This window comes from Callithrix jacchus, chromosome 2 (genome assembly GCF_049354715.1).
Source record: "Callithrix jacchus isolate 240 chromosome 2, calJac240_pri, whole genome shotgun sequence".
Classification (NCBI taxonomy): Eukaryota; Metazoa; Chordata; class Mammalia; order Primates; family Cebidae; genus Callithrix; species Callithrix jacchus.
This window is the reverse complement of record NC_133503.1, coordinates 126,721,958-126,749,893: the sequence shown is the minus strand read 5'-3', so window position 1 is coordinate 126,749,893 and position 27,936 is coordinate 126,721,958. Positions and strand designations below refer to the sequence as shown.

Below are 27,936 nucleotides of genomic sequence, written 5' to 3'. Positions count from 1 at the left end.
ATCATGTGTCCGTTGTTTTGATATTTGTCTTAACACTTGCATGATGTTATTGCCACAGCCACTTTCCAAAATGTCTAAGTTGTTAGATGATAAATCATTTCCATTTTTAAAATTCCAGTTTGACACACAGAGGTCTGTGAAAGCTTAACTTCCTTAAAGAAAGAAGGTCAAGCAAATGATAGAGTCATATATGTCTGGGAAGCATACACTTCCTTAAATAACTCTAGGTATGAGTGAACTCTGATATAAGAAAGGAACTAAATTTATAAAACAGAACTAAATACATGTTTAGTGACAGTACCTTGATGCTTTGAAACTGATGTGCACATTAACTGGAACTATCACAAAGTTAACTGGTGGACATTCTCCCTCTCCCTGTATCCATTACTTTATACATAATTCCATGATTCTGAACTACTGGCAGGTTTTGGTTAACTCTTACACAAGCTGCATTATTCTAGAGTGATGGTGTATAAGGCATTGGAAAACCAAATACTAAATTGATTATGATATTTTACATGGATAATAGTTTTAAGGAGACTGAAAAGGGTCAGTTGAATATGCTCAATTTCAGAGAGCAGCGCCTGAGCAGCAGGTGATGGGGAAGAGGTTGTGGGGGTGAGGAGGTGGTGGTTGTTCTTCGGTTTACCTCTTTTCCTTTGTCTTTTAAATGTGGGTTAGTGTCCACAGGGTAGGTAATTTAGAATACATCATCTCTCTACAGGTTACAAAGTTTCTAAATCTGCACAGTTGAGGAGAAGCAGGAATGAATTCAATAAAACCTCAACCTTGCTAGTAAGACCTCTGTTAATACAATGACAAAAATATTGCTTACAATTTCATCTCAGCTATTTTACTTACATATTTTTATACATGGAGCTAGAGAACAAAATTCAGCAGAATGGCCAGGTCTGGACATTCAATGAAAATGGCTCATTGACAGCTTTTATCTCCAAAAGCTTCATCCACATTATGTTGGGAGAAAATATCTTTTGAAACAGATAAACCATTAACTCGGCTTTCTAAAACTCTGTAGTTTGGACCTTTTTGTCAGTCTGATGAACCCTAAAGGACCTTCTGAGAATAATGCCTTTTAATATATAAAATGAAATACAAATAAATTGAAGGCAATCATCGAAATATTTTAAAATGTGGGACTTATCAGTGTATGTGCTGACCTATTAATACATTAAGAAGTAGAAGCAGATCTACTATAGCTTTATATTAGCAAAAAATGTCAATGATATTTTTAGATATTTGCAACATCTATTATGTGAAATGAATATATCTGTGATTTCTATTAGTGACAAAATCGTAGGTACTGCTAACTCTATGATTGGTTGTTGCCAAATTTGTAATTGATGAAAATTTAAATTTCATTCTTGAAATTTCAATTTAAATCTGTTAATATAAATAGATGATTCTTGTGTTCGCATCAAAGGGCATAGACACTTCTGTCCACCCATCCTTTGTGGGTCCTCACCTAGGGTTAAGAATCTTGTTAAGAAGCTCTAAAAGAGTGCGACTGAGAATGCCCATATATTAATCCTTGTAGGAAAGTGCTTGTTTTCTGTTAAACAGAAAACAACTAACAGTGGTAGAATCCTGAAATAATTCTACTGGAAAAGGAAATAGCATTATTAAGTTACTGCCAAGTGAGTATGAGGCAACATTTATATACCAAATGGTTGTTTCAGTGATGTTTAAAAAATTTTGTGTCTGCCCAAGTGTACCAGAGAAATATAAAGTGAATCTTCTTTTGAACAAACCACCACAAATATCTCTAGATTTTTCAGAGCTAAGAGCTGCGGTTTCAATTTTTTGGTGTTTCATAGTTAGATAATAGTGCTGAGTATTTATAGGCTTCCTTATATAACTATAGTTCTATCCATTTTTCTTGTCAGAATAGTTTATTTTCTGTCCCTGCTCCTGTTTTCCTTGAATTTTAGTATTGGATTTACTGACTTTGCTCTGGCTCTCCTTCTTTTTATAGAACCATATTCCTCAAGTTCAATTTATTTTTAAGTTGGATACTTTATGTTTCCATTCCCTTTGGAGCTCTAAAAAGAACGTGTATTATTGACCAGATAAAGCTATTAAGGTAACTATTATGAAATTTATTTTTAGGTCTTTAGTCACCTTAATGGCTCTTTGGGGTTTAAGATATGCTCAAAGTAGAGTGCACCATAACCTGGGAGGAGCAGCCTGTGGCTATTATTTTCTACTCAGCACCTGCTCAATCTGGAGCACTTGCAATCTGGCATTCTTCTCTACACCCACACAATTATGTAAGGACCGTTAATGGTTTAGCCTTCACATTAAAAATATCTTTCCTTAGGCCTGTATTTTCTTGACCACCTCCTATTCTGGAAACACTCTTCTCCTTGCTGTAAGTCTGTATTCCCTTCTGTTTCTTGGATCATCCTTTTATTTTATTTTTTGTACTTTTGCAAATAAAGCTTCTTTTACCTGACTTAAATTTTGTACTTAGCCATTTTTACTCTCTTTACTTTCTCCCTTGGCAATGCTATCTAATCTTATCACTTCATCATTCTCATCTAACCCCTAAATCTGAATCTGAATCTGAATCTTAATTACCAATGCTTCCTTTAACTAAAATCTGCATTTTAATAACTAGCTATACTATCTTATCAGAATGTCCCAATTGCACCTAAAATTCAATATGCCTAAGCAGTGAAAAAAAGCTGCGGTGTCCTCATTCTTCAGTTAAAGATTACTTTAAAAATGGAAACTCAAACATGCATTTGGCTTTATGTCTTACATGATGCTGGAAACCATCACTTCCAAGTGTGCTGATTCAGTTGAAAACTGTGACTGGGGTCACACTAGTTGTAACTGTCACTGCCAAACTCAGCTCCATAGTTGCCAGTAAAGTTTTATTGCAACCATTTGAAACCCTTGAGAGCTCAGGAAATCAGCCATCATTTGAAAAACTGTGCACATTTGGTGAAAGATCAGGAACCATCTATATTCTTTTCTTTCTTCTAACTGAGAAAGGCGTTTATCTCTACTGCTTAGCAGTGTGATAAAACTGGAAATCCCGGTGGTTTGCGCTTGTAATTTTCCCATTGTGAAATAACCAATTGAGCCTCACTGACAGTCAGACCCAAAATTTCATCTAAGTACCCAAGAATGTCATGTGAACGTGTAGAAGATAGTGTCTGTGACACAGATTACATTTTAACAATATTCCAACTTTCTAGTCCCAGGATGACTTCTTTTCTAGTAGTTTCTTAACAGAGATTTTGTGTGTGTGTGGGTTTTTTGTTTTGTATATATTTTATTGGGGTTCTTCCCCTGCTCTTTTTATAAGGGTGAGGGTTGGAGTGATAGCTGAAAAGAGTGATATTTCCAGTTTGAGAATAATGCAATATTTTTCAATCATCCACTGCAGTTCTAAATTTTATGAGAACTAAATCAGGTTAGACCATTCTCAAACTCTCTTGATGTCTGAGTACTTTATCTTTCTTTATCTTTGAACTGAAAAATGTAAGAGCAAGTTTTAGCCTGAAGAATAAATGCAAAACTAAATTATAATCCCTGGACATATACAGTTTAGCATATAAGGGAAATGTTGAAATAATTGGAAAATCAAAAAGGTCTTATTGAATGTTTCAGTAATTATTTGCAATCAAATACAACACTGTCAGGTAATGAGAATATGATTCAATTTGTTAGAAGTATTTAACAAGGCCTACGTGGCCTATTTGAGCATTTTGCAGATACTTGTTTGTCTTTTCTTTAATACATTATCACTGTACGATATGGTAGGTGAACCTTCAAAGCGTGATATTCTGTACAAAACTGTTGTGTAACATTTGGAAGATATACCCAGAGGCATCTGACTGAAGATAGAACTTCCACGTCAGACACAAAAAATCCAATTTGCTTTTGTTATTGAATCAATTTTTTGTGTTTATTGTTTCAAAAACTTCATCCTGCAGTAATGTTGAAATCATTTCTTTCTTTATTGATATACTTGCACAGTATTCTGGATTTGCTTTTTAACTCACAAAAACATCTTTTAAAAGAAATGAGAAATTAAGTTATAATAATTATATATATTCAATTATATATGGTTATAGTTATTTGTAAATTTATCCCTATATGTTTATAGGTAGATTTTTAAATGCTATGCAACTTGGATTTAGTATTTTATGTTTGTCCATAATATAAAACATATGTCAACCCATAGTCAATTCCTTTATTTATTTTTTTTAATGTTCACAAAAGGCATCAGCCTGAGGCAAACTGTTTTGCTCCTGTCCCACTAGAATTTTGGATTAATTTTTATGTTGCGTATTTCAAGCAAAGTAGAACACTCTTAAATTAGCCAGTGCTTTCAAAGACAAAAAGCCATTTCCATAGTACCCTGTTCAAATTTCTAAAACAGAGCAGATATTTGTTATATGGAATAAAATAAGATTAAAATTAAATATTTATTTTTATTTTTTTCTCTTTGATTTCTTGTTACATTTACAAGTTAAAATCTATTCTGATGTTTTAAAAAATCCCTGGTCATTGCACAAAAACTTATTTATAAGATTAATTTTTAGCATATAAACACAGTTTGCCATGGATAGATCACAACCTCAAATGAAATTTCATGACTCTATATTGTTAAGGCCTAAAAGATAAGATATAGTAAAGGTGCTATCACATATTGGTTAAATAATAATCTTAATTCATCCACTAAATGTTAACATTCTTAAATATAAAGGATCTATTTATGAGTGAGGATACCATCATTCTCTTTGTAAAATTCTCATCTCCACCACTCCCTCCTCTTTCTGTTTGAGTACCTACTATACATTCTTATGGTCTCAGCTTAAATGTCACTTTCCTAAATCCCCCAAACAGAAAAGGCTTCCCTGTCATAGGCTCCCTCTTTTTTGCCCTCATGGTACTTACCATGTCTTATCACATTAATATTACATAATTCTTTTTTACTCTCCCATTAATCTATATATTCTGTCAGAGTAGAAACTGAATCATTTCAATTACCATTGTTATCCCAGCTTTAGATGGCAATACAATTTATTGAATGAATGAATTTATTCATGTATATTCTTGTAAACTTGTATACATTTATGCTACGAACAGCTCAGTAAATATTTGCGGCTAGTTTATTTGATCACATAATTGAATACATTCACTATATTGTAACATCAGACTTAGGCAGTTTTCTTATAAAACTTACGTGTGCTTTCATTCAAATTTTCACTTCCTTATAGATACCTTTATTGAAAAAAATATTTTTTTACATCAGAATTTCTCTGTTTTTCTTTTGTCACAGCTGAATAGAGAAGGATAGGAATTTAGTATTATATAGTATAAAACTATAATCTCTGACCATTTTTACAGAAAATACTGGAATTATTCACTCTGCTCTTGTCATTCACTAAAATAACTCCAAATATTCATTTGCTTGTCATTCACTAAAACACCTGATCAAACAGCAGTGACATCTTACAATACTGTAAACATACAAAGAGATAAATCAAATTGGGTGTTTATGGTTCATATGTTATGATAAACTTTTTAAAAAAAACACAGCAACTATCTCCTGTAATAATTTGGGGTAGATAAAGAGCATTTATTTAAACTTATATTAATGTCAGAGCATTTTTAAATTTTATGGACCTGTAAAACATGGTATGCAGGCATTATATCTAACTTCTACACTGCCTGTTCTCAAGGACATATGCTCATTTACTAAAGAAGGAGAAGTTGATTGCAGATATAATAAAACTTGAAATCACACATTACAACAAAAGAAAAGGTGAGACGCAAGCTAATTTATTTCCAAGTAACTCAAAAATCCTGTATGTATATATTTATGCAATTATTTCTTTATTTACAACATGACCTAGGTATTTTAAATATGCTATTAACTTTAATCTGCCCATCAATATATATACATCAAATGATATTATCAATTCCATTTGCAGATAAAGAATCCGAGGCTCACAATGGGCAATGAACTTATCAGGGCAGAGAGTTACAAATAGAAAATGTTTAAACTTCCAGTTCTATTTGAATGCAAAGCCTGCACTCTTTCCTCTTACGCTGCTGTGACTTGCCAAGGCTATTCATCAAGTGTAAGCATTTTTAATGCGTACAGTGTGATAACAACATCCCTTTACCCCACAAGAGACAGGATCATATCATGCTTAGTGCTGCAGGCTCTGCAAATGCAATGCCTGGGATTAAGGCCGGGCTCTGAAGTTCAACATCCAGGTGAACCTATGCAAATTATTTAATCACTCAGTAGCTCAGTCTGCTCTGTAAAGTGGAAGCAGTAATAAAGAGTACCTACTACAAAGAGTGCTGAGAGGATTAAAAAAATCAATATTTAAAGTACTTAGGAAGGTTCTTGACACATGGTAAAGTTTAAAATCAACTTATATGAAATTGGTGAAAAGATGTAGTTCAGTAAACAAAAAAGATTTGCCTGTCATTATTTACAAATTTGTCTTTTAAAAAGTAATAATTAAATATTGAGCATGAAAATACAAATCTCATCATGTATTTATACAATGTTTTAGCAATTTTCAGTAAGTCTGTATTCAAACAAATATACTTGGTAGTAAACATTGATATCAAAAGAGAGAATATAGGGGCCAGGCACCATAGCTTACACCTGTAATCCCAGCACTTTGGGAGGTTGAGGTGGGTGGATCTCCTGAGGTCAGGAGTTCGAGACCAGCCTGGCCAACATGGTGAAATGCCGTTTCTACTAAAAATACAAACATTAGTCAGGTATGGTGGCAGGCACCTATAATCCCAGCTACTTGGGACACCAAGGAGGGAGAATTGCTGGAACCTGGGAGGTGGAGGTTGCAATGAGCCAAGATTGCACCATTGCACTCTAGCCACCTGGGAGACAGAGCGAGATTCTGTCTTTAAAAAAGAAAAAAAGAAAGAACAAACACACACACACACGCACATGGAGTATATGCTGTCTCTGTTTATGTACTTGGAAATACTAGTTAATTTATAATGATGGCTAAAGGAGTTAAAGCTGCTTAAATAATCAAGATAAGAAAATATTAATTTACCATTTAAAAAATATTCACAGGTACTATTTCAATATCCTTATAATATCACAGAATTCTTAAACAACTATATAATTATCTAGATTACTTTATTAAATTAGCAAACACTGGATAACTGTGATATTTGGAAACAGCTCTCAGTCCTTACTAGGAGATTTTAGTTTTCGTTTTTGGTAGAACACTCTGAAATTGCCCAAGTCTTTTTTGTTTGTTTGTTTGCCATAATTGTTTGGGGATGTTGCATTATAAGGGCTCCCTTGATAACTATATTTTCCCAGAGTAGAGTTGGTGATAAAAATGAATTTCAGTGCCACTTCTGAAATTTAAGCATGTCATATTTTAGCACCCAGGGGGGAAATGTATACAGATATTGTGGGCCACATAGTCCAACAAATAAGAACAATCCTAGTTATTTTTAGATTAGTTAACTAAAGTGTTATTAATTTTCATTGCACTTAATCTAGTTTAACATCATGTTCAGTTAAACTTACATAACAAAGCTTATCTGTTCTTATGAGAATAGTTTTCTCATTCCAATTCATCATCATATTCTTTTCAAGCTGTTTATGGAAATAATTGAACACTTGAGCTTATAACATTTAAAAGGAGTGAGGGGCTTTGCACCGTGGCTCATGCCTGTATTCCCAGTACTTTGGGAGGCCAAAGTGGGTGGATCATTTGAGGTCAGGAGTTTGAACCAGACCAAAGTGGTAAAACCCCAACTCTACTAAAATTACAAAAAAATTAGCCAGGCATGGTGGTGCGTGCCTGTAGTGCCAGCTACTCAGGAGGCTGAGGCAGGAGAATCGCTTGAATCCAGAAGGCAGAGGTTTCAGTGAGCTGAGATTATGCCACTATGCTCCACCCTGGATGACAGAGTGAGACTCCATCTCAAGATAAATGAAAAATAAAATGAACAAAGGAATGAAATGAGGACTTTCATTAGAAGAATTGCTGTAGTGCTGTGATAAATACTACAGGAGCATCTAAATGATTTTCACATATCAATCAAATGCAATTTCACATAAAATATAAAAATAATAAAACTTAACTAAACCCTTGTAACAAATAAATAGTAAAAATAAAAATGAACGGAGATCTTCCAAAGTAAATCAGTTGTATGGATCACATCTAGAAGCCTAAACTGAAATTATTTAAATCAGAAATATGTCTTATTTCTAATTTAACTCCCCTGTAAATATAATTAGAAGATAATTACTGGAAAAACTATGGGAAACTTTTTTTGCCTAGTATTAGAAGTTCATTTTTAACATGAAGTAATTTCATTGTTATTGAAAATGTTCCTTAGGTAATTGATTTGCACAATATTTATTACCAAATAATTTTGTGACAGGTCACAATAGAGATAGATATAAATTCATTCCTTACAAAGTAAAAGTGTATAAGTCCTTAATGGCTGTATTAATTAAAGATATACATTATAGAAAATTATTTATAGTTATTTTTGTAGTATTTATTAAGGCAGTATCTTAACAAAAACATTTTGCTTTTCATTGTTTAACTTAAAATAAATATATTTGAGTTTTTAAAATGTGGTGTATCACTAGTTTTGAAAATATTTCATTTAACTGTATTGGCAAAGGCAGCCTTAATATATAGTTTAAAATTGTAAGTCTGGTAATAAGTGAGGGAAAGGCTGCCCTCTTGGACATGACAAAAAGTCCAGAAGAAAGCTTATCAATCATATTCCAGGGTAGAAGCCAGTACAGGAGTTATCATCTATGTAATGTCAACAACTTCCAAGATCTTAACTTCAAGCAGCTTAGATCTGGTACTACCTATAACCTGTAGGTGCTTCTGTGTGCCCCATAGTAAGTGAATTTTCTGAGTTCTCAATGTGCAGAACTAAATAATCAGTATGTCAGAATGCCCCTTTTTACTCTAGATTTTCTAAAAACTCTAAGAGACTACAGAGAAAAGTAGAATCATATCCTGAGAAACCTACACAATAGGGAGAATAAAGATCCTTAATTTATTATATGTTCTTAACATTCAATAAAATGAAAGCAAACATCCCAATAGGAAATATTTTAGGGAACTCCCTAAGTGATTCTTTCTAATCCCTTTGTCATGGCACAGAGAATAGAGGAAATGCTAAGAATGTCAGGTCACATGACAGTTTAAGGGAGGCACACCACTATCATACTCATCTTCAAAGAGGAATCTGAATTTAAATATAAATATTATATAGATATAAAGCTCATTCAAAGAAAAGCAAATATTTTCATTAACACAATATGAAAAACTGGTTGGAAGACATTAGGCACAAACTAATGACAGAGCAGGGGCCTCTCTCTCTCTTTCATAGCTTTACTGTCTCATAAGCCCCTCATCCCCAGCCTATCAACTCAACCTGTTCCCCAGTTCCTCCATGCCTTATAGCTCCACATTCTAGGGCTCCTCTTCTAGGATATCCACACCCTCAGGTGCCACCTCCTAGGCTAATTCATTACTGCAGAGTGACACTCATCCCCAGGCAGGGTTCTTATGATATGTCCCCCATTCAATCCTCCTTTCAGGAAAATGGGAAGGTTTCTCTTGACAATTGTCACCCTCGTCAGGCCTCCTATGGGTTAGAGGTGGCCTTACCCTGCCTAGACATGCTCAAACCCAGGTACTGTTTTAAACTACGCCAAAGTTCCTTCCTGGAAGGTTCTCTATTCAGTTATCAATTCTCTATTTTTGCTGAATGAAGGTAAAATGGTCACTGACATCAGTTTTTTGTTCATCATGATATTAAGATGTTCACTGACAGACATCTTGGAGGTGCTTTTTAGCACAGCTTTCAGGGTTGACTGAGCAGCCATCTTTAAGTTCCGTGAAACAAAAATGGATGCAAGTGCAGTTCCTGTGACAAGCCAAAGAGCAGCTGAACCTGAGCTTTCGTTAGCTGAGTGGGTGGTTAGTTGAATGCTTTATGGGAAGGTTTCCAGGTTAGTTGGTTGGGTGGCTATTGGTCTCTTTGGCTGTATGGTCAACCTACTTACTCGGCCTTCTCTTTCTGTCCTTCTGTGCCCTGTACCTTGTTTCATCAACTCATGCTCAATGTCCTTCTTCCATTATTTTAAGCTTAGAAAAGTTTTTTTCCAATTCGAGATGTTTCTGTAATATTCAGAATTTAATTATTTTGTGCAGTTTGTCCGGACTATAGTAATGAGCATCCCATTTTATATCATTATTTTATTTATACATATTTATATATATATCAAATTATTCAACAATATTTCCTATTTTTTTAAAATAAAATCCTTGGCCAAAGACAAAGAAAGAAAAATGAAATGAGAAATAAATTTGTTACTATAGCTGAAGAGAAAGAACTATATGGGGTGTGTGTGTGTGTGTGTGTGTGTGTGTGATAAAGAATGAACATGTCATGTGTATTCAGGTTTATATTATACCTCTCTATTTAAAGAGGTATCTAAGTCTTGAGGAAAATACACTGAGCTGGAAATCCAAAACCTGTAGCAGTGCTTCTGTCACTAAATAGCTGTGAAAGCTTGGCTAAACAACATCACTTGTGTGTCAGTTTCTGCATCTGAATTCTCATCTGCATCTACATTCTGAATTTGCATAACGTTGTTGTGCTCAGATCATACAATATACATCAAAGCAGTAGCAGTAAGAACTTTCCTCTAATTGTCCAACAATTATAAGGCTATATCATTAGCATTCTTATTAGCATGTGTTTGGGCTCGATTAGGCCCCATCCCATTGACTTTAGTCCTGTTACTACATTTTCCCAGCATTTTTTTTTTTTTTTTTTTTTAAGAGTGGTGCTTTCTGCCTCTTTGTTATTAACACTTTAGGCAAATACCTGCCCTGTCACTTGATACATCATTTCAAGACCCTACTGTCTTTGGCTTCCAGTAAGACAAATAAATAGTGTGCAACATTCTTGTTAGTGTGTGGGATAGATCACATGCATCCTCCTTTACTTTTACCTTTTATTAGTAATAGATGCTAACCAGTTTATTATATTTTATTTATTTATTTTAGGTATGGGGTCTCATTGTGTTGCCCAGGATCATCTTGAGCTCCTGGGCTCCTCCCACCAAGGCCTCTAAAAGTGCTAGGATTACAGGCATTAGCCAGCATGCCCTGTCTTTCTAGTTTCAATGTCCTGAATTTACTCTCAGAACCAAAGTGCCGCTCTGGTGGGAGAAATTTCAGTCATATACATAATCATAAACCAAAATGGGACGCTTGGAACTTGGGTATCTAAGGAAATGTCATTCTTTTCAGGTCACAAGATACCACTTCTATGCATATTGTGCACTAAGTGAGACATCCTAGAGGATATGTGTATATTAATAACATACAACAAATATGAAAAGTACCATCTCAATTGATTATGCACTATGAAAGCAAATAATATTGAGTTTGGCCCAGATTCCAAGATAAATGTAGAAGATGTACATAAAAATGTATGTGTGTGTATACACACACATACACACACACACACACACAAGTGAATACTTACTGTATTGACAATTTCTTCCCATAAATTCGCCTGGGCACTCGCAGGAATAGTTAGCAACAAGATCTGTACATATCCCACCATTTTTGCAAGGCTCAACTTCACATTCATTTATGTCTAAGGAAAACAGAAAGGAAAGAGGAATAGAATTATTGGTAATAAATGATTAGGTATTGGAAAGTTTTAGAAATTTTAAATACAAATGTTTTAGTAATGCTATTCCTTTGTGTGTGTGTGCGCATGTGTGTGTTTAGTCAATAATACAAATGCTGCTGAAAACCAACAATTTATTAACCATTAAATTTAATCAATTTCAAATAAAATTCAGAATCCAGATGAAAGACCAATGGAACTAAACCACTCTCCCATTCTGAAAATAAATATGAGTAGTTTGGGGAAATATTCAGTGTATCCTTACAACTAAATCAAACAAATTAACCCTATAGAAAGATGAATTGGTTTCACTTACAAGATCGAGAAACCTCTCCTGCAGCAACAACTGCCAATTAACACTGTCTCATTTCATCTTAATTCATTAAAATTCTAACTGACAGAGATGTTTTAGTTTCTAAATAGTTCATCTTTGATGAATACGATGAGAAGCAAATTAGAGTTAATAGCTAAAGCTTGTTACATGCAAAGTTTAATAAATGTAAATGATGATCACTTCCTAATCTCATTCAAGGATTTCTAAAGTTATGATGACTAAAGGGACTTACTTTGATATACTACTATTATATCTGATGCAAAATCACATAAAATACGAAACATTGGGCAAATTATACTTCTTTCCTTGCTAATTTTGGACGACAGAGAAAACAAATTTGATTTTGAACACAAAAGAAACAATGACTAATTCAATCAAATGTCAATCCTGGATATTCACAAATCATTTCCTTGAATCCCAGCATGCTAGATTCTGTGGGAGCTAGTACAGTAGCTGGAGAGCACACATAACTCCCCATCTCTTCCTCATCCTATGAACTACTCCAGTTGAACTCCCTATCTGCTTTCATTTCTATAACTGTTTAGTGTTCTTTTTAACTGTATTACAGACTTGGAAATTGTCTGTTTATGTGCCTTTACCTCTTTCACCTTGTCATAAAATGAGCTCTACAAATGAAGTTCCTATCCTGCCCTGTTCTTAGTATTCCTGAAAATGTCATACTCTATCTGGAAAAAAACTGGGGCCCCCCAAAAAATGTTTCCTAACAAATTTTCTACCAGAACAATAGAAACAGTTATGTTCACAATGTTAAAAAAATTATTCCAGATTTGTAATGTGCCTTCTGATACCCTATAAGGTATCAAATGGTAGTTCTGAAGTCTTGGGTTATTACAGTTGCTTAAAGAAAGATCATCATTAAATTATCTCTAAAAGGAAACAAGAAAAATACTCAAAAATCTCGATTTTGTCCTTTCTTTTGACATTTTTTCTTCTAATTAGTATCACCTCTGGAAAGCAGAGTTGGTTACCCTCTCATCCTAAGTTTGCTGCAGAAAGTCTGGTCTAAATTTCCTTAGGTAATAACTTTCTCTCGAAAAGCACCCCTTTTTGGTTTCTGGTTGACAATCACAGCTTGAGAATAGAGACAATCCAGGACTGTGTTCAGAAAAAATAAAAATAACGTGAGTACTTTATAATTTCAAATCGTAGGATAAAAATCAGAATGTGCTAGTTGCAAAAAGATATCTAAAATTCTGTGTGCTATAAAGTATGACAGACTCCACTGGACGTGGTGGCTCATGCCTGTAATCCCAGCACTTTGGGAGGCCAAAGTGGGCAGATCACAAGGTCAGAAGTTTGAGACCAGCCTGGCTAACATGGTGAAATCCTATCTCTACTAAAAATACAAAAATTGGCCAGGAATGGTGGTGTTCACCTGTAATCCCAGTTACTCATGAGGCTGAGGCAGGAGAAGCACTTGCACCTGGGAGGCTGAGAGTGCCGTTAGCCAAGACAGAACCACTGCACTCCAGCCTGGGTGACAGACTCTGTCTCGGGGGAAAAAAATTTAATAGACTCCTAAATATGGAAGCTGTACAAAAATGAAGGATGGATGGAAGGGAGGGAGGCAGTCAAGGAGGGAGGGGAAAGAAAAAAAATTAAATATAAGTTATTTCTTTTCTTTTTCAAAATATAATAAAATATTCAGCTCTCTTTGTGCTTATCAAAATTTCACTTAGTCTTATAATTAGACTATATTTATAGTAGACTAACACGCAAAACATTTTGTAAGCCACATGAAAATCCCCATGCTACTTATTGTTGCCAACTCAACATATGACAATAATAATGTTTGGCTACCTTGGAACATGCCCAATCAGTCATTATCTGTATCTTCTCTACTATCATTTGTTATAGATGAGAATGTGTCAATGGTAAACATCTTCATATCTTAGAGAAAACATTGCCATATTTTGTAAAGTTAGATGCAAAAATTTCTCATATATTTTTTGGGGTCTGAAGAACCCACATAAGCAAAAGATGATTTGATCTTAGACAAGAAGGAAAAGTTTAATAAAGATTAATAAGGATGTGATAGAGGTGGAGGTCTATTTCCAAGCAGAGAAACAGAATGAATCACAACTTTGAAGTAGAATGTTCATGATATGATGGTGTGTTTAGGTATTGGAGTAAAGTATTTTGGAGCAGAGGATGAAGGAGAGTGCTAGAATCCCCTGTCAGAGGATGTAGATAGGGACCAGATTATGATGAACTCTTAGTGAAGGCTGATGGAACAGGGTTTAATTTTTGGCAATGAACATTTGGAGGAGGATGAGAAAGATGAGAGGGTATTTCCTTCACCCTTCTACGTTAGAAGAACCTAGTGAAGCCATATGTAAGATGGACTTGAGAAGTGCATACAAGAAGGGACAGAAGCCCACACAAGATTTGATGTTAATAGGTACAGCATATATTTTAAGTCTCATGTAAGAGGCTCTTTGCATTTTATCATTTTAAGATTAAAATGCATCATGAGTAAAATCAAACCCAGCTCTTGCTGATTTATAATGTTAATAGAAGGAAGTTCTCATAACTAATGTGAGAATAATCAATAATTATTATACATAGATACTGCTGTTTTCTGCTTCCTTAATCTTGCAAGTCTTTACACAATAAGTAGTAATTAAAATATGTGAGTGTAAATTTAATTGAGACAAATCAACCTTTAAACCTTCTAGCTACAAGTTCATCAGGCCCCATCTATAAATTGCCAGCAAAGCAAGTTATAATTAAGGACATCTGATCTGAAAAAAATCAACAGTTAATACCTTTGCCCAGAGGTTAACATGAAGTGGAATGAATTGGAATAGCATTTGCTGAAGTTAAAATTCTTTTTAGATAGACTCAATTTGTGATAGAATGACCTTTTCATTGTTTAAATGTGCATTTTTCAATGTTTTCAAAACTTAAAAATTACTTAAATCTAAATACATAAAAATATACATGTTATCTTAAGATATCCATATTTTAAATATAGTAGCTAAGTTAGCAAAACATTTCAGCATAGGTACATGCCCAGTAACACGCAAGCTTAGAGAACAGTTGCAAATTACACAGAAGCATTTACGTGTTTGTATGATGCAGCTCTTTCAGCAGTGAAGGCTATTTGCACTATAATTAACACTGCAAGCAATCTAAATGGAAACCGACCTCAATTTGTAATGTTTAATTAAACACTAGAAAAAAATGTTCACAGAATATAATGTAATGAAATGAAACAAACATGTTTGCAATAAATCACATACATTTATCTTTGTCACAGATCAAGACACTACTCCCAGAAAAAGTCCACATCCTTTCCAAATAAAGCACTAGGACATGCCATTTTATTAATAAAGAAAAAAATTAATACAGAAGTCCACATATAAAATAGAAATTTCCAATTTGGTCAGATTTATAGTTTATTTATAATAATAATATCATTTATAAGTTCTTGCTTCATAAAACAGCTTCAAAATATGATTTTATAATCAAGACAGTCAGCTGAGTCTTGAAAATATAAAACTTTGCTTGGTGACAACCTTCCTGTGTCACCAAGGCACAGTGATGGGAGCTGTATATGAGTTTCCAGATGTAAACTCATGACTCACCCTTGCTTCCTGAAATTTTATATTATGTATATATGCATATATATATATATCTATATATATATATATATATATCACATTTTGTTTTGATTTTTTAATGGAAGAAGAAAGAAGGAGGAGGAGGCAGGACAGAAAAGAATAAAAGGTAAATAGTTGAATATTTCTAAAAAGAAACAAATTACTTTGAACCAAAAAAGTGCTTTATAAGTATTCCCAGTTCTTTGCCTTTGTTATAACTAATTACACAGAATCATTGCTTTTACACACATAACTCAGACTCTTTATTGGTATGTCATACATAACTCACATTACAGATTTGTAAATGTGTTAGATCATTTACCCACTTTGGCTTGGGTTTTTCCTAACAGAAATACACACTCTGGAGATTTCACTGTGAGCAGGCTACTCCAGTATTGACAAACTACTCATATATATATATATATATATACACATATTAAGTTCAAGTTGAGCACTCCTCTCTTGGGCAGTTCACCTTATGCACGTCCGCATCCTGGGAAATGCTCAGTTACACTTAGTCTTCTTTGTCCTGGATCTTTGTCAGAACCATTATTGTGCAGATTATAGCCAAAAGCCCATGACATTGATTACGGAGTGGCAGGCTGTCAAAGAGTTTGTAAAATGGAAATTATATTTATTAATTCCTTATTGGTGCCTTCAAAACAATGCATCATCTGGGCACAATTTCTTTTCACAGAAACTGTGTAGCTTCTTCTCAGAGAATTATATTTAAAAATTCAGTAATCTCATTCTTCATTATAGATCCTGCTAGTTGGCCAAGATGAAGAAGAGAATTCTTGAGTCAAATTCCCAGGAACCTTCTCCTCTGGAGACTTTTAAAACTAATTAATAACTGATTAATTATTTTGTTTTCAACTGGTCCACCTTTGCAATCTGCAGAATAGGATGGCAGCAGTTTTCACTTCTGGGACATCATTATCCCAGTTCATCCTTGAGTTCTCTCAGAACTCCTTAGGAAAATGCCATCTGTCCCTAGTAGTTTAGCCACATTTATTTTGCCAACATGGCTTAGCTGTTTTGAATAATGACTGTCATTTGGACCGGGCCATCCAATCTTTCTGGGGATAGAAATCTGTCTAACCTCCTCCTACTGAAGACAAAGACAATGTATTTCAACCATAAATCTATTTTCTTTTCATCAGCAAGTACATTCAGGCCCCCACTAACATCAACAAACGACACGGTACTTGGGCTGAACACACTTTTTTGGATATATTAAAAGGAGACAATGATAGACTGTGCCTCCCCCCAACTTTTTATTTCTTTCATGAATACAAAATTTCTCAACGTCTTTATTTCTTTCCCTTGGGCTGTCTTTCCTCCAGCAATATTGTTATTGACTGCTAATTAGTTGGCAAGAGCTTATTTTCCAGAGCTTGCTAGTTTTTTTGATCCTTAACAGCACATCTTCCCTGGGCCCCCCTTAGCTATTAAATATTCTCCAGACCTCCCAGGAGTGATTGCCTTTTAAAATTTGACCTTTTATATTTTTCCTTATCTAAAGCCTATGGTCTTTCAATTTCTCTTTAAATACTGAATTTCTCTTTAAGATGAGTTTCTAGGAATTCTATTCCCCCACTCAGATGCTGAACTTAATTATGTCACAATCAGAATTATCTAGATAATTTGTTTCCCAGTCATTTCTGTGATCAGTTTAGTATATTTTAAATCTTCTGCTCTTGAACTCCCTTTTGATCTGGGTTTCTGCTATATTACTAGTAATTCATTTTAAAGTAGCTAATTAAAATCAGCATTCTTCAGTCAGAACATATCACACATACACGTTTTATAATAACTTATTGATAACCTTCACTTACCAAGAACAGTTGTACATCAAAAGCCCCAAATCCAAGAGATATTTATCTATTGCCTCTTTCTAACAAAGCTCATATTCTCTGTCCATCTCTATCATGATATCCTAGCATTTATTTTAAGGTCTTTATTTAGATGCACATATCTTTGATACTAGTATTTAGGCAATATTCATCCTGACTATTTCTGTTATTATTCCAATAAAGTTTTATTTGCATTTACCCAGATATTTGGCCAGTAAGACAAGACAGCTATTCCAAGGAATATAAAAGCCAAAACGAGGGGAGGGAGAGAAGGAGTTAAGGAAGAGGTAATCAGGAGGATATTATGTCTCTATAACTCAAATATTTGCTGACTCTAAATACACACACACATACACACACACACACACACACACACACATATATACATACATACATATATATAGCTTCATGCAAAACATACAGCAGAAGCCAATAAAATTGGATGCCTCCTTCAGTAAACATTTTCACAAAAGGGCAAAACATAATAAGGAATGTTACCTCAGTGGCATGTATCATAGTCACTTGCCCTGCAATAAATATTTGTTAACCGGTAAGAAAGAACCAGGAATATTAGCAACCTTGGGATCATTATGTATTTGCTGTAATAGTGAGTCTCTTGCTTGGGGCAGGTGCTCCAGCCTATTTCTAATGGGATTCTATTAAGGAAAAATGAAATTAGAGCAATGCTTCTTTAAAAGTTTGAGCTTTTAAAGCATATCAATGCTCAAGTCATACACTTAGAGATTCTGACTTAAATGGTCTTGAGAGAGACCAAGGCAGTAATATTTTTTAAAGGCATTCCAGTTACTCTTAAGGGTAGCTTAATGGAAAACACTAAACAGACAGAACCTCGACTTAAGAAGCACATCCATCCATCCACCTTTCCTGCTTTCCTTGCCTCTTTCCCTCCCTCTTTTCCTCCCTACTTTACTTCTTTCCTTCCTTCCTTTCTTCCTTCTTTCCATGCATCCATCCATCCTTAGTTCCATACTGGCTACTAAGAATGCAACAATTAATATTTCACAATCCCTAGCATTTCTGAAGTTCTTACAGTAGAGTATATAGACAAGGAAATAATCATTACAGTGTAAGGTAACAAGGGTTATAACAGGAAAATAAACAGTCTCTCAAAGGAACTCCAAATATCAAAACTAAATTGGTTTGGCAGACTAGGGGATGTTGAGTTTTAGAGAAATAGTCTACCTCACTAGGGAAAAGTGCTTTAGAATTACATGGAGTTATACATTATTGACTCTATAAAGTTATTTTTCACAATTAATATGTATTTCATTTTTCTTCCTATCAGTAGTTCTCAGATCTAAGAGTGACTCCTTCTTGTCCCATAGTTCCTTTCTCTAAGTGTGTAAGGTATATATTTCCTGGTTTCCTAGTTTCATTATCATTTATACATTTGCATATATTAATGCTTTATCTGAAATTAACTATTCTTTCAGTTGCATGTCAAATTAGTTCACTTGCAGCTCTCTCTAGTTTTAGCAGTCAATCTTGATCAACCACTTTGAGGTTTTTCCTATAGTGAGTTATCAGAAACTCCACACAGCCTAGCTAAGATAGGATTTGTGTTAGAGGCACAGCTGTGATTCACATAGTTTGCCTTTAACCATTTGTTCACTCAATCGTTCATTCATTAAAATTCTGAGGAGCACTTTCCATGAATCGGGCACTAAAATACATAATTTGATATATCAGTAAGTAGAAACAGCTCCTGTTCTAAGAGATCTCTTATTTTCTATTATTCTACTCAGGAGACTATTATAATACAATATAGGGAAATATGTGCTTTAGAACATTATGTACAAAATGTACTAAGATTACAGAAGAAGCACTAGTTTTTTTTAGAGGAGATATGGAACATTGCTTGCAGGAGTTAATACATTTGGTGCTTAAAGGATGAGCAGGAGTTTTTATAGCTGTATTAAGTTAGGAAGAAACACAAAAGAACACATTTTCAGAGAGAACTTAGCACTCTGAATTTCTGAAGCATGCACAGGGACTGTGTGGGAAGATACTCTGCATAGTGGTGACTATGTAGTCTGGAACTAGATTTTTATGGCTGTATAAATCAAGTTAAAGAGTTTGAACTTTAGTCCTTGGATACTGGAGAGTTAATAGAGAATTCAAGAAAGGTGGACGGGGACATGGGATTAAATTGATCTGTGTTTCAGAAGCTCATTCTCATACTCTAGAATTTCATTATTGGTATTATTTTGGAAAAACAATTTAAAAACTCAGAAGGGAAATTTATGTTGAGTCCATATTATTCAGACTACATAGTAGGATGGCTATAACCATGTTTGGTATGCTTAAACACTTAGCTTGGTTTGAAATGTATATAAACCTCGTAATTTTTAGAGTTGCCAGATTTGGCAAATAAAAACACAGAGTGTCCATGCAATATATTTGAGACATATTTATCAGAAAATTTTTGTTTATCTGAAATTCAAATTTACCTGGCACCTGACTTTTATCTAGAAACCCTACTTGAATTGTCAGTTTGATATGATTTCTCCATATTTCTTTCTTCCCTTTTCAATGAGCATTTTAATTTTCAGCATATGGTCATGGTTTCCATTTTGCATATTCAGCAGACCCCAACAAACACTATCTACAGTGGAAAATCATTATGGACAAAGAATGTTCCTTAGGCTTTGGCTGAAATTAAAATTAGTTGCTTGCATTCTATTTACAATTTTTACAGTTTACCTCTATATAAGGTTTAATAATACAAATATAGCCAAACATCACTTCAGGATGGCAGTTAATGAGTAACAATTAGCACATCCTCCCACTTGTAGCTTATTTATTATGTACCAAACATTGTTCTAAGCCTTTCATATGTGTAACACACTCTACAAGCGAATTATTATTGTTATTATGACTGTTTTACAGATGAGGAAATCAATAAACTGAAAGTATAAATAAGCTGCCCAGAGTCATACAGGTGGCCAAACTGAGATTATAGCCCAGATAAATCATCTCCAGAACCTATGTTATTCACCCATATGTTTCACTCACCATCACTAAGAAATATTAGTACTCCCACTTCACCACCACTTCACGCCAGCCTTCAAGTTATTATTTTATACAATAAGAAAGACAGATATAGGACCTTAATCTCAAAACACTGATAATATTGGTATTTCTCCTCTAAATTAAAAACTCCAGTCCTAAAATGTTAGTTTGGAATATAGTTTTCCCCAGTCCCTTTACTCATCTTAATAATTTCCTCAAAGTCTTAAGTGGTTTGGGTTTAATGGGCATTTGTTTTCATTTTATTCCTAAAATCAACAACCACTTGCTTATGTAAAAATGAATTTCCTTGGCTCTTATAGTCTTTTATACATATCTTATAACTTTACACTCAGATGAAAGGAGTTACACTGGTTACAAAATTTCCTTTTTAAAGGCCGTTGACATATTTCATAACTGTAGAATTAAAAAATTTTGTCATTTTTTGGGGGGGGCACAATTCACCTTATGTAAAAATATTTGGAAAATAGCACATATACGGAAAAGGACACAAAACAGTAAAGTTATAGGAATTATTGTAAAGAGACAACCCATATAAAAACTACCACAAGTCAAACACCAGAATCCTGTCAGCAGTCCAAAGTCTTTTTCATGTGCCGCTTTCATTTCTAACCTCCCCTCCACCCACACAAAGGTGACAGATCTCCTGCTTGTTATGGAAGTCACAGACTTGCTCTCTGTATGGTTTATAATTACGTCACCTAAATGTGTATTCCCAGTTTATTTTCGCCTGTATTTAAAATTTATAGTAAAAAAAAATTATAAAGTTAAAAAAATTATTTTCACCTGTATTTAAACTTTTATAGTAAAAAAATTACTATAAAGTTAAAAAAATTATGTGATCCTCTGTTTGTGGCATCTTTCAAAATGTTGTAGGTGACCTCAGTGAGTTTATTTTTACCACAGAATAGAGAAATTGCTTTAGAGTATTTTACTGTAAAATGTGCCATATGCTTTTTTTCTTTCTATGGCTAATGGCATTTGTGGTGGTGTTGAAAATAAAAGCATCAGGAACATGCATGTACATATCTCTTGATAAACAATTATATTGAATTCTTTTCTGGGTACATTTAGGAGTGAGAAGTTTGAGTCATAATAAAGCATATATTTAACTTTAATAGATAATGGCAAACTGATTCTAAGGTGGTTATACCAATTTACACTCTTATCACCAATTAATACTATTTTTAAAGATACAAACTATATGAAACTTGCAGGTAACCACTTATTTTGCTTTATGTGGAAGTTGAGGGTGGAAAGGCTTAACACCAATACATCTTTTGAAGATACATTTTTAACAAGTGGAGCTTTTAAGGGAATGAAATTCAACCTTCAGTTCACTAAGTTAAATTACATTTTTTTCTTCAATGACCTTAACTTAAAAAAAATAAAAAGCCAACAACTTACACTGAAAACATCTAACTACTGAAAGCTTGTAAGTAATGTTACATTTCAATAACAGGCACTGATACAAAGTTAAATTTAATGTTACATTTCAATAACAGGCACTGATACAAAGTTACATTTTGTAGATACAGAAAAATAATTTTGTCTAACCCTGGATTTAATTTCTTAAAAAGAACCTAACAAATCAACTATCATATACAGATACATGTAGACTCAGATAATAAAATTAAGAATACTTCCTGCTTCTACATTCTAATATTTTGGAAATTTTATATTATTGGCATAATTAAACAAAAATGATGACCTAAATGATGAATTATATTGTACTTATAATGCTACTGCAAGGATTCAATGAGGTAACTTATGAGAAAAATATCTTGTAAATTTTAAAGACTGCAAATATAACTGTTCATATTATTATATGAGTTAAACCATATTCCTATTTTTGATAGAGTGTTTCTTGGTTATGGCCCTGGAGGAAAATGTAGGTGAATTTCTGATGAGGCTTTCTGTAGACACATACTTCTACATTTGAGTTTATCATCAGAGTAAATAAATGGGTAGAATTTTTATAAATATTCTACAGAAGAGTAGCCCTGTTTTGGAGACGAATGAAAGGCAGCATTTATTCAAAAAACTGCAAAGCATCTGGAAACGTTAATACACCTAATGGGATAATTCAACAAATACTCTTAATATACTTCTTTCCAAAATGGTGACATTTACTATTTTTTAAACTAATATACCAACTTTTTATAAATTTTGGCTGATAGATCACTGACATCTGTAGCTTAAAGACTTAAATTGTGGTTGGTAAATATAGAAAAGACTCTTTTTTAATACTTAGGAGTTTCAGTCCTCATCAAGGTGAAAGTGCTGGGTGGCTAGATTTCCTTCATTCCAGAATCTCATCTACCTAATTATAGGATATTTTGTGGGTTCCTAGCGGAGCTAGAGGCAACAAAACATCTGTTACATTCAAGGCCACCATGGAAGAATGTGCTTCAAGCAACCAACTCACCACTCAGTGCCAAAAGGCTGTCTCCAAGCCATTACTTTCTATATATTTTTATCCTGTATTTATTGGTAAGTATGCCAAATCAGCATATTTTCTTCATTAAAAGTGATAATATTGGGATCCATGAGAACTCTGTTTCTGGCCTAGACATAGTAAAAGGGACCAGATTTTTCAGGCAGACCTTCTTGTTTGAAATAACAACAACAACAACAACAACAAACTCAGACAAAATGTATGAGACAACAGCATTGAACATACTGGATATTAAGACAGGAAGAACTGTCTCTCCCAGGACATGGCACAGGAAGGGAGAATCCAGGCAGAGCCTGATGAACTCTAGTGAAAGAGAGGGAGCTGGGTGTCTGGAGAGCCCACAGAGGCTTGTGTTGGAGGAAAAGAATACCCAAGGGGAGAGAACTACACAGAGACAGCCCACCACAGAGATCTGCAGTCCTGGACACTGCAGTGCTCCTTTAGGTACTCAGCAGAGCCTGAATTCGCACCCACATGGGAGAAAACCCCTGTGGAAAGCGTCATCTGAATAGACCAGAAGGATAACTATTTGGAGCCCACGCTAGGCCAAGAAAACTGCCAATTCCCACCACTAAGACAGGAAAGCAAACTGTTTCATGGGGCATTGGTTGGGACTCAGAATGGTTTTGTCTTAGTAGTGGGGCATAATTAAACCTGGATTAAATATCTGATTGGTCTCACCTAATGAATCTTATAAGCAAGTGCTAGAAGAATCAAACTATTTCCAAATAACTTAACAATATAAGAAAACCAAGCTCAAGAGGAGATATAGGACTACAAAACACTGAGCACTCAGCAATATGAAATTCTGTCTGGAATCCAATCAAGATTAACAGTCATGCAACAAAAAAAAATATAGTTGAAAAGACAGTATATATTAAAATTAGCATACAAGTAGTTAAAACAGTTATTAAAATTCTATTCCATATATTGAAATATATATATATACACACACATATACATATCCTCCCAAAGTGCTTGGATTACAGGCATCAGCCACCATGCCTGGCCTATTGGAAATATTAAGTAGAGACGTGAAAAAAGAGAGCTAAACTGAACTTCCAGAAATGAAAATTACAATGTGTGAGGTGAAAAATGTGCTAGAAAGGAATAGTAGCAAGTTAGACATTGCAAAAAAATTTTTAAAGACATTTTAAGACATGCTAGTTGAAAATATACAGAATAAAATACATAGAGAAAAAAATCCAGGTCTCAGTGATTAGTGGAACACATACAGTTATCCTAATATAGATGTGATTGGAGGAGGACTCAAGATGGCGCTGTGAGAACAACCCAGGATTGGAGCTCTTCTCGTTGAATCTGCAAACGGTGAGTCAGTGCTGCATTTCCAGACTGATCTTTGTTGCCCACAGAACGGGGAAACTCCCAAGTATAAAAAAGACACGGGACGCCGGGGCGGCGGCGGCCGGCCCTACCCAGCAATCCCCACAGGGCGCGCTTGTCCGGGTGCCCTGTTGAACCGGCAACCTGAGACTTGAGAGGGCTGGACTTGAGACTGAATGAGACTTGGACAGTAGCCCAGCCCAGGGGATTGCAGGAATTGGGATACCCAGTGGGACGAACAAAACCGCGATTTCAAACTATCCCGAGTAGACGGTCTGAGACGCTCTGTGGGGGAGGGGCGTCCACCACTACCGAGGCAACCCGCCCCAACTGAGATACACGCCCACTGCTGACGCAGCCAGCCATTGCCGAGGCAACCCGCCCCAACGGAGATACACGCCCATTGCTGATGCAGCCAGCCGTTGCCAAGGCAACCCGTCCCTACTGAGATACACGCCCACTGCTGACGCAGCCTGCCGTTGCTGAGGCAACACGCTACAACAAAGAGACTCCGCCACAGGGCGTGGTGGAGACCACAGCAGAGCAGGCAGGAACAGCACGAATCACACAACAGCAGGGCGGAGCCTCGGCAGCCAAACAGTGGCTAGTCTGCCTTCTAGCTGGGCAGGACACCTGATCAGACATCCAAAAATAAAGCCCAAACCCCTCAACACAGAGCATTTGAGAAAAAAAAAAGGGGGTTTTTTAATGAGCTCAGTTGCAGCAGAATCAAACATAGCAGCCTAACAGCCCTGAATGAACAACAGAGTGCACAGCTCAGCAATTAAACCCCTATAAAGTACAAACTGTCTCCTTGAGCAGCTCCCTGACCCCTCTATATCCAAAAGACTGACATTAGGCAGGCATCATCCTGGGACAAAGAGAGCAGAAAAAGAAACTGGTAGCATCCCTCGCTGTGCCACAGCTACTAGAGGTGCACCCCAGACAAGCAGGGTCTGGAGCAGACCTCAGCAGTCGTACAGTGAAGGGGCTAGACTTGTAGAAGGAAAACAAAGCAACAGAAATACTTCATCATCAACATTCTGGGTGTCCACTCAGAGACCCAAACGAAAAGTCAGCAACTACGCAGACGAACAGCGGACAAATCCACAAAGATGGGAAGAAACCAGCGCAAAAAGGAGGAAAACACCCGAAACCAGAACACCTCGCCTCCTAGAAAGGACAAAAACTCCTCACCAGCAAGGGAACAAAGCTGGACGGAGAATGACTGTGACGAAATGACGGAATTAGACTTCAGAAGATGGATAATGAGAAACTTCTGTGAGCTAAAAGATCATGTATTAAATCAATGCAAAGAAACTAAGAACCTTGAAAAAAGATTTGAAAAAAGATTCGAGGAAATGATAACAAGAATGGATACCTTAGAGAGGAATATGAATGAATTAAAGGAGCTGAAAAACACAATACGAGAACTTCGCGAAGCAAGCACAAGTTTCAATAGCCAAATTGACCAAGCAGAAGAAAGAATATCTGAAGTCGAAGACCAACTCAATGAAATAAAACGAGAAACCAAGATCAGAGAAAAAAGCGCAAAAAGGAATGAACAAAGTCTCCAAGAAATGTGGGACTATGTGAAAAGACCTAACCTACGTTTGATAGGTGTACCAGAAGGGGACGAAGAGAATGAATCCAAGCTGGAAAATACCCTTCAGGACATCATCCAGGAAAATTTCCCCCACCTAGCAAGACAAGCCAACACTCAATTGCAGGAAATACAGAGAATACCACAAAGATTTTCCACAAGAAGAGCAACCCCAAGGCACATAATCATCAGATTCAACAGGGTTGAAATAAAGGAGAGAATACTAAGGGCAGCCAGAGAGAAAGGTCAGGTCACCCACAAAGGGAAGCCCATCAGACTCACAGCAGATCTCTCGGCAGAAACACTACAAGCCAGAAGAGAGTGGGGGCCAATATTCAACATTCTTAAAGAAAAGAACTTTCAACCCAGAATTTCATATCCAACCAAACTGAGCTTCAGAAGTGAAGGAAGAATAAAATCCTTTGTGAACAAGCAAGTACTCAGAGATTTTGTCACCACCAGGCCTGCTTTACAAGAGCTCCTAAAAGAGGCACTACACATAGAAAGGATCAACCAGTACCAGCCATTCCAAAATCACACTGAATGCTAAAGAGCTTCAACATAATGAAGAATCTACAACAACTAACAGGCAAAACAGCCACTTAGCATCAAAATGGCAGTATCAAATTCACACATAACAATATTAACCCTAAATGTAAATGGACTAAATGCACCAATCAAAAGACACAGGCTGGCAAATTGGATAAAAAGCCAAAACCCATCAGTGTGCTGTATACAGGAAACCCATCTCACATGCAAGGATACACAAAGGCTCAAAATAAAGGGATGGAGGAAGATTTACCAAGCTAATGGAAAGCAAAAAAAAGCAGGAGTTGCAATTCTCATCTCTGATAAAATAGACTTTAAAGTAACAAAGATCAAAAGAGACAAAGAAGGTCATTACATAATGGTAAAAGGATCGATACAACAAGAAGAGCTAACGATCCTAAACATATATGGACCCAACACAGGAGCACCCAGATACATAAGGCAAGTTCTTAATGACTTACAAAAGGACTTAGACTCCCACACAATAATAGTGGGAGACTTTAACACTCCACTGTCAATACTAGACAAATCAACCAGACAGAAAATCAACAAGGATACCCAGGGCTTGAACTCAGACCTGGAGCAAGCAAACCTGGTGGACATTTACAGAACTCTCCAACCCAAATCCACAGAATACACATACTTCTCAGCACCACATCACACCTACTCTAAAATTGATCACATAATTGGAAGTAAAGCACTGCTCAACAAATGCAAAACAACAGAAATCATAACAAACAGCCTCTCAGACCATAGTGCAATCAAGTTAGAACTCAGAATTCAGAAACCGACCCAGAACCGCACAGCTTCATGGAAACTGAACAACTGGCTCTTGAATGTTGACTTGGTAAACAACGAAATGAAAGCAGAAATAAAGAAGTTCTTCGAAACCAATGAGAATGAAGACACAACGTGCCAGAACCTCTGGGACACATTTAAAGCAGTCTCTAGAGGAAAGTATATAGCAATAAGTGCCCATATGAGGAGAATGGAGAGATCCAAAATTGACACCCTATCATCAAAATTGAAAGAGCTAGAGGAGCAAGATCAAAAAAACTCAAAACCCAGCAGAAGACAAGAAATTACTAAGATCAGAGCTGAGCTGAAGGAGATTGAGACACGAAAAACCCTTCAAAAAATCAATAAATCCAAGAGCTGGTTTTTTGAAAAGATCAACAAAATAGACAGACCAATAGCCAGATTGATTAAAAATAAAAGAGAGAACAACCAAATAGATGCAATAAAAAATGATAAAGGGGAAATCACCACAGATTCCACAGAAATTCAAACCATCATCAGAGAATATTACAAACAACTATATGCGCATAAACTAGTAAACCTGGAAGAAATGGATAAATTCCTGGACTCCTGTGTCCTCCCAAGCC

General features: G+C 35.4%; 1 protein-coding gene across 3 annotated transcripts in view; it reads right to left on the bottom strand.

The window, feature by feature from the left end:
• The window catches only part of EDIL3 (EGF like and discoidin domains 3), a 463,765-nt gene that overhangs the window by 186,167 nt on the left and 249,662 nt on the right, over nt 1-27,936 (bottom strand). For all 3 annotated transcript variants that reach the window (XM_035291243.3, XM_035291244.3, XM_035291245.3), the window contains one exon: nt 11,581-11,694. In XM_035291243.3, the coding sequence (XP_035147134.3) occupies nt 11,581-11,694 (114 nt within the window). The remainder of the gene's footprint in view (nt 1-11,580; nt 11,695-27,936) is intronic.